The sequence below is a fragment of the Gopherus evgoodei genome, chromosome 9 (genome assembly GCF_007399415.2).
Source record: "Gopherus evgoodei ecotype Sinaloan lineage chromosome 9, rGopEvg1_v1.p, whole genome shotgun sequence".
NCBI lineage: Eukaryota > Metazoa > Chordata > Testudines > Testudinidae > Gopherus > Gopherus evgoodei.
In genome coordinates, this window is record NC_044330.1 from 57,904,069 (window position 1) to 57,917,469 (window position 13,401).

The 13,401-nt window shown below is 46.6% G+C and overlaps 1 protein-coding gene across 1 annotated transcript in view; it reads right to left on the reverse strand.

The window, feature by feature from the left end:
* Positions 1-11,917, reverse strand: part of CROCC2 (ciliary rootlet coiled-coil, rootletin family member 2) — a 135,038-nt gene extending 123,121 nt beyond the window's left edge. Inside the window, 1 exon segment of the mRNA XM_030576109.1 lies at positions 11,465-11,917. Within this exon segment, the coding sequence (XP_030431969.1) occupies positions 11,465-11,518 (54 nt within the window). The 5' untranslated portion in view covers positions 11,519-11,917.
* Between the last annotated feature and the right edge of the window lie 1,484 nt (positions 11,918-13,401).

The window sequence follows — 13,401 nt, forward strand, 5'->3', positions numbered from 1 at the left end:
CGTAACTGCCTTCTCTGGATGGGACAATTGTGTAGGTGATGGTCCTTAATGGGCCATCAAGCAGGCTAAACAGAGCTGACACCAACTTGTCTGGGATCTTTCCCAGTAACACACACAAGTTTGCAATACAGACAGCATACAGCCAATATTCATAGCTTCAACTACCAAAATACTACAGACATACAGACAGCATAATCATAACCAGTAATCCGTAACCTGGTCTTAGACACCTTATATGACCCCCTTTACCTAGGATTTGGTGCCGCTACAGGACCTTGGTTGCAACCCATGTTCTATATGGTCCCAGTTTATATCAATAACGTCACACCATCACCTACACAATTGTCCCATCGAGAGAAGGCAGTTACACCCTGTGACTCAGCAGGGTGTGCAAAAACTGGCCCATGTGACTGCAGACTCCATTTTGCTGTAACTTTCCACAGCAGGAACAAAGGAGTGTTCTTACACCTGGAAAAGCCTATATAAGGCGGAGGCCTCATCTCCATTTTGTCTTCAATCCTGCTTCTTACCTCTGGAGGGACTTTGCTATGAACAGAAGCTCTGCACAAAGGACTGAATGACCCATCCCAGCGGGGGATGTTCTCCAGAGACTTGATTTGAACCTGCAGTTTACTCCATCACTGCTACAAGCCTGAACTAAGAACTTTGCCATTACTGTATGTAATTGATTCCATTTAACCAATTCTAGCTCTCATCTCTATCTTTTTCCCTTTATGAATAAACCTTGCCTAAAGCACTTGAAGGAGACCACTAGGTGTCTGCCTCTTTAGGTGTCAAAAATGCCTTTAAAAATCTGGCCCTTATTAGCATGATAAGTGTCATACTTAACTCCACATCACCTCAGACCTGTGAGCTCCTCCCACACACCCCACTCTTGATAGTGTACATGCAGGGTGTTGGGAGCCTCAGGCCATGTCTACTCTACAGTGGTGTAGTTACAGCGCTGCAGCTGTGCTGTTGTAGCAGCATAGCGTAGATGCTTCCTGCATCGATGGAAGGGGTTTTTCCATTGATGTAGTCAATACATCTCTCCAAGAGGCAGTAGTTAAGTCAACAGAAGAAACCTTCCATTGACCTTGCTGTGTATACATTGGGGTGGTAGGCCAACCTAACTATGGTGCTCAGGGCTCAAAATTTTTCACAGCCCTGAGCGAAGTAGTTTAGTCAATCTAATTTTTAAGTGTAGACCAGGCCTCAACCCTTTTCTTCACTGTTACCCTGAGGTAAAAAACATACCTTGGTTAACTAATGCATGTGAGCCATCCTGAGGGAAAAAGCCCAGTGAAGACCATGCCCTTTAGTTGTACCATGAGGTAAAATAGGCAAGGTCAACCCCAGACAAAGGTATAGGTATAGTGCTCAGTGAGTTACCACATGGTAAAACTGAAAGGCCTGGTTTTCACTGTGTTTTCCCTTAGGCTAGCTCCCACCATTAGTTACCTGGAGGTAAAAAAATATTAGAGCTGGTTGGGAATCTTCCAACAAAAACTGATTAATACTGATTAATCAAAACAAAGCTTTTGGCAGGAAAGGGTTAGTTTCAACAAATTTTTCTGCTCTCAAAAGGGTTTGGGTTGTTTTTTTTTTGGGGGGGGGAAGGTTTTGGAATTGTTAAAATAGTTTGTGACATGTTCAAAATGGAAAATTCCAGTTTTCCTGTTCAAAATGCATGTTTGTTTCAAAATTTAAGGTAATTATAGTAAAAAAAAAGTTTACTTTAAAAATGTCAAAAATCGAAATGAAACACTTCTAAATTATTAAAGCAAAATATTTTGACTGAGCCAAACCAACTTTTAACAGATTTTCAATTCACATTTTTCAAGACTTCTATTTTTTATACTGATTTGGGATGGGAAATTATTTTGAGATCTTGACATTTTTTCAGGGCAGAAAAACCCTGTCTGGGGTTGAACTTGCCTGGTTTACTCCACAGTAAAACTACAATGCCTGGTCTTCAATGTGTTTTTTTTACCATAGGACAGCTCAAACACCTTAGTTCCCCTGAGGTAAAATAAACCTTTTGGAGCAGTGAAGACTAGCCCTCAGAGCCGCTCAGCGCAGAGGACTATGGATTGTTCAAGACCACAATCTGCCTCTACCAGTGGTGGTGGTGCTGCTGGACCATCATGGAAAGACTTGCAGAATTAAGGCCTATATATCAAACATGGGAAATTTGGACAGTTTTATAAACATTAAAGGGTAGTTAATGTGCCTGTGCTCGGATTCCTTTTCTCAGCAAAGCCAGACAGACTGTCAGAGTCTCAGGCTCCTGAAGAGGTTCGTGAGGCATTCCTGTTTCCAATTCAAGAGATGCTATAGCACTGAAGAATTGGGAAGTCCACCCTTCTTATGACATACCATTTATTTCCAGACTCGGTGGTTCCTGAAATCTTACAAAAAGTGGAAACACAGACCAGTTGCTAAGGAGGAGTACAAAGGAACAGCACAAGCATGGAGACAAAATCAGAAAGACTTAGGCACAAAGTGAGTTACACCTCCAAGGGACATGAAAGGCAATGGGGAGAGGTTCATTAAATACATTAGGAGCAAGACAGAGATGAAGGAAAATGTAAGTTCTCTACTTAGCGGGAAAGGAGAGCTAATAACTGATGACTTCAAGAAAGTGGAGGTGTTTAATGCCTATTCTGCTTCAGTCTTCCTAAAAAGATTAATGGCGACCAGATTCTCAGCATAATTAATATTAATGACAAGGGGGAAGGAATGTAAGCCCAGATAGGGAGAGAACAGGTTACAGAATATTTAGATTAATTAGATGTATTAAAGCCAGCAGGACCTGCTGAAATTCATCCTAGGGTACTGAAGGAGCTAACTGAAACCATTTTGGAACCATTAGCAATTATCTTTGAAAACTCATGGAGGACAGGTGAGGTCATAGAGGACTGAAGAAGGGCCAACATAGTACCTATAATTTCAATACATGGAAAGATACTAGAACAAATTATTAAACAATCCATTTGGAAGCACCACGGGGATAATAGTTATAAGGAATAGCCAGAATGGATTTGTCAAAAACAAATCATGCCAAACCAACCACATTTCCTTCTTTGATAGTATTACTGACCGGATGGATGGATGGAAGGAGGAAACATAATAATATATCTTGATTTTAATAAGGCTTTTGACACAGTCCTACATGACATTCTCATAAGCAAACGAGGGAAATGTGGTCTAGATTAAATTATTATAAAGTGGGTGCACAACTGGCTGAAAGACTGTACCCAAAGAGCAGTTATCAATGGTTTGCTCTCAAATTGGGAGGACATATTCAGTGGGATCCCACAGGGGTCAGTTCTTGGTCCAGTACAATTCAACATTTTCATCAATGACTTGGATAATGGAGTAGACAGTAACCTTATAAAATCTGCAGAAGACCAAGATGGGAGGGGTTGCAAGCACTTTGGAGGACAGAATTAGAATTCAAAACAACCTTGACAAATTGGAGAATTAGTCTGAATTTCGACAAGATGAAATAAAATAAAGATAACTGGCAAAGTACTACACTTAGTAAGGAAAAATCTAATGCACAATTACAAAATGGTGAACTAATCGGCCAGGTGGTTAGTACTGCTGAGAGTCCAGTGGCACCTTATAGACTAACAGACGTTTTGGAGCATGAGCTTTCATGGGTGAATACCCACTTCGTCAGATGCATGTAGTGGAAATTTCCAGGGGCAGGTATATATATGCAGGCAAGCTAGAGATAATGAGGTAGTTCAATCAGGGAGGATGAGGCCCTGTTCTAGCAGTTGAGGTGTGAAAACCAAGGGAGGAGAAACTGGTTCTGTAGCTGGCAAGCCATTCACATTCTTTGTTTAATCCTGAACTGATGGTGTCAAATTTGCAGATGAACTGAAGCTCAGCAGTTTCTCTCTGAAGTCTGGTCCTGAAGTTTTTTTGCTGCAGGATGGCCACCTTAAGCTCTGCTATAGTGTGGCCAGGGAGGTTGAAGTGTTCTCCCACAGGTTTTTGTATATTGCTATTCCTAATATCTGATTTGTGTCCGTTTATCCTTTTCCGTAGCGACTGTCCAGTTTGGCCGATGTACATAGCAGAGGGGCATTGCTGGCATATGATGGCGTATATTACATTGGTGGATGTGCAGGTGAATGAACCGGTGATGGTGTGGCTGATCTGGTTAGGTCCTGTGATGATGTCGCTGGTGTAGATATGTGGGCAGAGTTGGCAGACTAACACGGCTACCCCTCTGATACATAGTACTGCTGAGAAAGCTCTGTGTTGGTTATCGTGGATCACAAATAAAAAATGACTTAATGTGATGCAGTCACAAAAAAGGCTAATATTCTGGGGTGTGTTAACAGGAGTGTTGCATGGGAGGTAATTGTCACACTCTACTTGGCACTGGTGAGATTGCAGATGGAGTACTGCGTCCAGCTGTGGGCCTCACACCTTAGGAAAGATGAGGACAAACTAGAGAGAGTCCAGAGGAAAGCATCAAAATTATAAAAGCTTCAGAAAACCTGACCTATAAGGAAAGGTTAAATCACAGATCGGCAACCTTTGACATGCCGCTTGCCAGGGTAAGCACCCTGGTGGGCCGAGCCCATTTGTTTACCTACCGTGTCCACAGGTTTGCCGATCGCGGTTCCCACTGGCCGCAGTTCGCCATCCCAGGCCAATGTGGGCGGTGCGAAGCGGTGCGGGCTGAGGGATGTGAGGTCCCCATCAAGCCCCAGAATTGCTAAGTAGAACTTTGTGCTGCAAAAGGCTACTAACCCAGCAGCAATGGACAGGGGCATGTTCCTGTATAGATGAACTATGAGATTGCCCATGCTGCCCATTAGAGTTGCCAGATTTGGTAGGATGTATCCCTGGAGGTTTTGTCAAATGACAATCTTTAATTAAAGATTAATCTTTAATTCCTGGAGACTCCAGGACAATCATGGAGCTTTGGCAACCCTAGCTACCCAGCTCCTGGACAGCACCCCTCTCTGTACCTTCATAACAGCACAGTCATAGAATCATAGAATATCAGGGTTGGAAGAGACCTCAGGAGGCAATCTAGTACAACCCCCTGCTCAAAGCAGGACCAACACCAACTAAATCATCCCAGCCAGGGCTTTGTCAAGCCAGGCCTTAAAAACCTCTAAGGATGGAGAGTACACCACCTCGCTAGGTAACCCATTCCAGTGCTTCACCACCCTCCCAGTGAAATAGTGTTTCCTAATATCCAACCCAGACCTCCCCCACTGCAACTTGAGACCATTGTTCCTTTTTCTGTCATCGGCCACCACTGAGAACAGTCAAGCTCTATCCTCTATGGAACCCCCTGTTCATGTAGTTGAAGGCTGCTACCAAATCCTTCCCCACTCTTCTCTTCTGCAGACTAAATAATCTCAGTTCCCTCAGCCTCTCCTTGCAAGTCATGTGCCTCAGCCCCCTAATCAATTTCATTGCCCTCCACTATACTCTCTCCAATTTGTCCACATCCCTTCTGTAGTGAGAGGACCAAAACTGGACGCAATACTCCAAGAGTGGCCTCACCTGTGCAGAAATGAGGGGAATAATCACTTTCCTCGATCTGCTGGCAATGTTCCTACTAATACAGCCCAATGTGCCTTTGGCCTTCTTGGCAACAAGGGCACACTGCTGACTCATATCCAGCTTCTCATCCACTGTAATCCCCAGGTCCTTTTCTGCAGGACTGCTGCTTAGCCAGTTGGTCCCTAGCCTGTAGCAGCACATGGGATTCTTCCTTTCTAAGTGTAGGACTCTTCACTTGTCCTTATAGACTCATAGACTCATAGACTCTAGGACTGGAAGGGACCTCGAGAGGTCATCGAGTCCAGTCCCCTGCCCTCATGGCAGGACCAAATACTGTCTAGACCATCCCTGATAGACATTTATCTAACCTGCTCTTAAATATCTCCAGCGATGGAGATTCCACAACTTCCCTAGGCAATCTATTCCAGTGTTTAACTACCCTGACAGTTAGGAACTTTTTCCTAATGTCCAACCTAAATCTCCCTTGCTGCAGTTTAAGCCCATTGCTTCTTGTTCTATCATTGGAGGCAAAGGTGAACAAGTTTTCTCCCTCCTCCTGATGACACCCTTTTAGATACCTGAAAACTGCTATCATGTCCCCTCTCAGTCTTCTCTTTTCCAAACTAAACAAACCCAATTCCTTCAGCCTTCCTTCATAGGTCATGTTCTCAAGACCTTTAATCCTTCTTATTGCTCTTCTCTGGACCCTCTCCAATTTCTCCACATCTTTCTTGAAATGCGGTGCCCAGAACTGGACACAATACTCCAGTTGAGGCCTAACCAGCGCAGAGTAAAGCAGAAGAATGACTTCTCGTGTCTTGTTTACAACACACCTGTTAATGCATCCCAGAATCATGTTTGCTTTTTTTGCAACAGTATCACACTGTTGACTCATATTAAGCTTGTGGTCCACTATGACCCCTAGATCTCTTTCTGCCATACTCCTTCCTAGACAGTCTCTTCCCATTCTGTATGTGTGAAACTGATTGTTCCTTCCTAAGTGGAGCACTTTGCATTTATCTTTATTGAACTTCATCCTGTTTACCTCAGACCATTTCTCCAACTTGTCCAGATCATTTTGAATTTTGACCCTGTCCTCCAAAGCAGTTGCAATCCCTCCCAGTTTGGTATCGTCCGCAAACTTAATAAGCGTACTTTCTATGCCTTTTTGAACCTCATCAGATTTCTTTTGGCCCAATCTTCCAATTTGCCTAGGTCATTCTGGACCCTATCCCTACCCTCCAGTGTATCTACCTCTCCCCACAGTTTAGTGTCATCTGCGAACTTGCTGAGGGTGCAATTCATCCTGTCATCCAGATAATTAATAAAGATGTTGAAAAAAACCAGAACCAAGACCGACCCCTGCGACACTCCGCTTGATACTGGCTGTCAACTAGACATTGAGCCATTGATCACTACCCATTGAGCCCGACAATCTAGCCAGCTTTCTATCCACCTTATAGTCCATTCATCCAATCCAGGGATCAGCAAACTTTGGCACGCGGCTCGCCAGGGTAAGCACCTGACAGCCAGGCCGTCTGTTTACCTGCCGTGTTCGCAGGTTCAGCTGATCGCACCTCACGCTGGCTGCGGTTCGCCGCTACAAGCCAATGGGAGTGGCAGGAAGCGGTGGCCAGCACATCCTGCAGCCCGCACCACTTCCCACAGCATCCATTGGCCTGGGATGGCAAACCGCAGCCAGTGGGAGCCACAATCGGCCAAACCTGCGGATGTGGCAGGTAAACAAACCGGCCTACCTGCCAGGGTGCTTACGCTGGCGGGCCGCATGCCAAAGGTTGCCAATCCCTGATCCAATCCATACTTTTTAAACTTGTTGGCAAGAATACTGTGGGAGACCGTATCAAAAGCTTTACTAAAGTCAAGATATATTAAGTCCACTGCTTTCCCCATATCCACAGAGCCAGTTTTCTCATCGTAGAAGGCAATCAGATTGGTCAGGCATTATTTGCCTTTGGTGAATTCATGTTGACTGTTCCTTATCACCTTCTTCTCCTCCAAGTGCTTCAAAATGGATTCCTTGATTCCATCTTCTTCGCACAGCCAGGAAACGAGGCCCTGATGGTGGACATGTCCTGTGCTGAACTGATGCTGCACTTCTTTCAGCCAACAGAGCCAAGGGCAAGTGAGGTCATTTTTAAACCATCATTGCCATTGCGCTTAAAGCAGGCTGGAATACAGGGACCCTCACTTACATAATGGGGGTTTGCTATGGTAGGGAAAGATGTCAGTGTCCTAAACCAGCAGTGCAAGGTAGCAAATGCTCAGCCCCATCCTGCCAGGAGCTGAGCACCTTCTGGGAGACTGATCTCACTCCAGCTTAGCATTTAGCAGCTTACAGGACTGGACCCTCTGCATCACAAAGCCCCAGTTGTATCTACTTGCTCTCCTAGGTGGCTGTAAAGAGTTAAGTATGACCACAAACTGCCTCAGCCTGCAGGGATGATGCCTCCTCCTCTCAGTTATCCATGACCTCTTTACCTCTAGCTTGGCTACAGCAATGGGCTTAGCCTGGCTTTACCCACCAAAGCTCCAGAAAGTCAGCTTTGGGCACAGTGCAACCCTTCTCCTTTTGAATGAGGCAGGCAGCCTGACTAATTCCACTCTTTTGGCCTGGCTGCCAAGGAGACTCCCAAATGAAAGTCTAAGGGCTGGCCACCAGTTTCAAGGTCCTAAATGGCTGTGGCCCCTAAAAGACTGACTCTCCATCTCCTAGGTGCCGTCCAACCTTTGTTCATCCAGGATGCAGGATCTAAGCATCCAGGGGTCAAGGTGATGGGTTTCAGAAGCAGGGACTTCTCAGTAGTGAGCCCAAGAATTTACTCCCAGCAGGAATTTGTCTTAACTTGAACTTTGGCCACTTTTTGATAGAGTTTCATCTCTTTACCCTGGCTTTCAAATTCAAGCCTCAGCTGACTGGCCAAGTCACTCCCTTTTCTACAGGCCAGATTCACTCCAGGAGGTGAACTGACATCCCAGAATTTACAGCCCCAGAGTCCAAAGAGACCTAAATTCCCCCCACTGTTAAAAAGACCGGCTGCTTAGAACACAAGGATCATCAGGAGTTTCAGGAACAGGGGGATGTTTTATTTAAAAAGATAATATAAAGATCAGGATTTGAGGGGAATGTTGGCCGTGGTTTAGTCTCTTGCAGGACTCCTGCATATTGCTTTGATGATCCTAGTGAGTTTCAGTGCTCTAAAGAGGTCTGACAAGCAGCAGTGTGAGTGGGGCATTGCTGTGCTATTGACAACGGGTGATAGAATCATACCACTGATAACCATGTGAAAACAACAGAGGGACAGAGCTGACACTGAGTGGGGGACAGAACAATCCATTGGAGCGAGATGAAACTGCCTAACTTCCTACTGTATTTTCCACTGCATGCATCTGATGAAGTGGGCTGTAGCCCACGAAAGTTTATGCTGAAATAAATTTGTTAGTCTCTAAGGTGCCACAAGTACTCCTGTTCTTTATGCGGATACAGACTAACACGTCTGCTACTCTGAAACCTGCCTAAGGACAGTGACATCTTCTACCGAGAGAGAGTTACAGTCTTAGGGGGCAGCACAACCATAGTCCTGCAAATCTATCTGCTAATATCAACCCCTTGCTAGCATGGGTTCCTACTGACTTCAGTAGGACTCTAGGCAGGCACAGCAGCCTGAGCCAGCACACATATTAGCAGTCAGGGCCACAGCCAGCAACACAAGAACAAGATTCTTCTGCATCTTTTGGTGCAGGTAGTGGGGCTTCTATTTCAAAGCCTCTGAGATTGGTTCCAGGATTTCAAAGACATTGCAGCTTGTCCGTTAAAATGCAGAGCTCAGGCTGGCAGTGCTGATGGTCATAAGAGCCTCATACGATTGTTTCATTTTTAATCATATTTATTCAGTTTTAAATCAGTTACTGAGAACAACCTGGCCCTTGACTGATCCACAAAATTTTGTGATGCATCCCAGTGATCAGCTCTCCCTGGCAGGGGCAGATTAGTAGCATCCAGCCAAGGTGTGAGCCCCAAGACAAGCAGATAAATTAGCCCAACATTCCCTTCAGTTCTGTGGCAGAATTTTAGCCCCTCTAGCACATCACTGCCCTGCTCACCCTTAGAGCCTAAAACTTAGCGGGTGCTCTTAACTCCTCTTGAATCCTGTTGCTTCCTGAGAGTCTTTTCCTTTCCTCCTCCTGAGATCTTGCTGCCCTCTAGTGGCCTTTGGATGTGATGACAGCTCTAAAACCACCCACCTCCCCAATTCTGCAGCTTTCAGTTATTTCAACGTAAATCTCGGTGTCCATTATACTGATATTTTATTTCTTAGACTTTGTCTACACTAGAACCTGAACAAAAACACCCCTCTAAACGTCAAAAGTTTTGTTGATGAAAAATGCCAGTATGAACTCTGCTTTGTCAACAGGAACTCTCTCCGGCTGACAAAGCTACCGCTGCTCATTGGGGTTAGAAGTTTTTTTGTCAGTGGGAGAGCTCTCTCCTGCCGACAAACAGTGGCTACACTGCATGCCTTTTAGTGGCACAGCTTTAGTGGCACAGCTGTGTCACTAAAAGGTGTGTAGTGTAGACATAGCCTCACTCTGCATGCTATAATCCAAACATTTATGCAGAAAGCATTCAAAGGGCTTGCAAGGGCATATAAGCAAAGTCTCAGTGCAGCACCAGAAACATGCATGAATTATCAGATGAGCATCTGCATTTATTTAGTTTACACCACATCCATTTTGGCACCTGGGCTGCTAGGCACCACCATCTGCTCTCAAGCCAAACACACTTGCTGTAACACCAGGCCCTGTATTTGCAGCCAAAACCATTTAACATGACCCACAGCCCACCTGAGCAAGTCAACGTAGGTTGGTACTAGTAACAGCAGCTCGAATATGTGCAAGTCAATGTAGGTGGTACTAGTAATAGCAGCATCTATGCAACAGACAGCACTAAACATGACAAGGGGTCCGACATGTAGGCCTACAGGCAATGGGTTGCAGGGGAAGAGAAGTCCTGAGCTCTTAGCTGTCTGAGGAGCTGCTGCAGCTCAGACTCTTCTCCCTACCTGTGCCCATGCAGGAGAATTTTGCCAAGTGTTTGTTGGAAGTGCCCATCCGCCAACCTACAGCAAGTGGGAGGAGGGATATTTCAGATCAGACTGAGCAAGACTCACCAAAACACACAGGAAATTCTCCTTTAATGGGCTCAAAATGAGGACAAAGTGAGGTTCTCCCTCTAGGTAAGCGAGAGTTGGTGAGTCTCCATCTCCTCAGCTGGGGAAAGTCAAACCTTTTTTTGGCTCCTTTTCCTGTTTATGGCCCCAGGGCCCCACACAAGGCATTATGTGGCACCTTAAACCAAAGTTAGGTGGAAGAGATGCCCAAATCATGCAGCAGAGCCACAGCATTATGTTGTTCCACCCCCACCCCACAGCCCTCTCACTATCAATACTCCCCACTCCAGTCCAGTGTTATTGACATTAAATTCATTTTATTTTCTGCTGTCCTGAATTGGTAAATGTTTGCTGTGTTACTCCTAGAGTGTCCTCACAGCCTGTCTCTTTTGGCAAAGGAGTGCTATACTCTCAATAACAGCTCAGTTGAGAGCAACAGCTGGGATTGGGGGTGGGGGGAAGAGATTGATTTAACTTTTCAGCCCATCTCCTGATCTTTGCAGTACTTTGGGATATGAAGTTGATTTAACTCTCCTCCCCAGCCCAGTCTTTGCAGTTGGGGAGAGGGGGCAGGGAATAAAAAGATTTAACTCTTTCCCCCCTGCCTAGTTCTGATCTTTGTAGGGGGGAGGGGCAGGGGATTGTCTTGCTTTAACCCTTTCCTCCTCCCCACGCTGGTCTCTGCAATGGGGAGGGGGGTGAGAATAGAGGTCGGGGAGCCACACACTGACCTGGATCGCAGCCTCCAGCCTCAGTCCTGGCTTCTTGTCAGCCCACTCACTCATCGCTCAAAGTCGGAGTCTAACCCAAACGCATGCCGGGCTTTCTAACCTCTGTACAGCAACTCCTAATGCAACACAGAGGGCATGGCTCGGAGTGGCCGATGGGAGCGGGGGGCGGGGAGGGAGGGGAAGGAGGGTCTCAGGCCTGTGGAAATGGGGAGAAGGACGGTCCCGTGGAGATGATGGATTTCAGAAATGGGGGAGGTGGTAGAGAGGTCTCAGGCCCAGAGGACGGGGGTCCTGCGTGGATGGAGGATGTCACAGATCTGGGGTCCTGGGGGCCATAGACCTGATAACAGGGGTCCCGGGGGATGGAGGGTGTCCCAGGTCCGGAGGATGGGGCTCCGGGCGGGGGAGAAGGGAGGCTCAAGCCAGGTGCCCCCGCTGGTCGCTACTCGGGATCCGCGGCTGTATCTCCCTGGAGCGGAAGCAGCAGGCCCCGGCCGTGGTTGCTGTGGAAACCGGGACGCCGAGGGCCCGGAGTTGCCATGGAAATAGAACGCGGGCCCTGGGTTGCCGTAGGGACCAAAGGACGCGGCGCGGCGCGGCCCGGGCTGTCTCCTGGAGACTCGGGACCGGGCTGAGCGGGGGCGGGGGAGAGGAAGTATATCAGGGATCTCAACGTTTGGCACGCGGCTGGCCAGGGTAAGCACCCTGGCAGGCGGGGCAGGTTTGTTTACCTGCCACTTCGGCAGGCGGCCAGCACTTCCCGCAGCCCCCATTAGCCTGGAGCAGCGAACCGCGAACCGCGGCCAGTGGGATCAGCGACCGGCCAAACCTGCGGACGCAGCAGGTAAACAAACGGGCCACCCCGCCAGGGTGCTTACCTTGGCGAGCCACGTGCCAAAGGTAGCCAATCCCTGCCCTACACAGCAATTAAACAGCCCCTTAGCCCAAGCCCCTCAAGGCCAAACTGGCCCCGCCCAGCCTTGGGTGTCTAATTACCATGTAGAAATACCCTAAATATAGGCCAGAGATGCTCCTTTATCACATTCACTCTCCACATATTTGTCAGAAATCCAAGAGGAGCCCTATAAACCTGAGTAGGTGGGTTCCTAACTTCTGTTCCTGTGCCAGTAAGAGGCTTGGTTCAGAGGTAGGCCCTGCTTGGTATCCTTGCCTCTCAGCAGCACACAAGTGCCAACTGCTATAGGTGCCTCCTTTTCAGTCTGCTCTTCGATCAGTCAGCACATTTCCAGCTCATCTGCCCACTCCGCCTTTATTGTACCTGCTGTATCTGTACCTCTTCAGTCAGTCTGGGTGCATAATAAATGTGAGATAATCATGGTATCTGGAATGTCTCTGCTGTGGAGGATTTCACTCCTCCTAGCCCACAGATATTCAAGAGCTGGCTCTGTTGCTATGGACCCTCCTTCCACATGAGCAATGTCCACTGGAGTTTCCAAAGAGGTGAATAATTTTTTTTCCCATACACAAGTCTCACCCTTTCCTCTCTATTTTGTCTTAAATAATCTGCAAATGGATGTAAAATTCTTATACAAAATATACATAGTAAAATCTGTTACTATAATTTGTCTTTAAAGATACTGCACCCTGTATCCACACGCACATTAGACTAGACAAATTAGACTAGACAAACCTAAAATTGAGCTAACGCAAAGCTGTGTCTTCTCATGAGAAGAAAGTAGCTATCTTCAGCAGCTCTGCAGGAGCCATAACTACATTCCTACACCCACACTGATCAGACTTGCATAGGAACACACCTTTTCCTTTAGATCAGACTACACCCCACTGCAATGAAACCCAATGGAGTTGTTTATCTGCCAAGGACCAGCCTTGTCAATGGTTTTAGGGGCTGGAGACAGGTCCCAACAATACTACAATTTCTGACAAAGGTAGAGTTAGTATTTACAAGATGATATCAG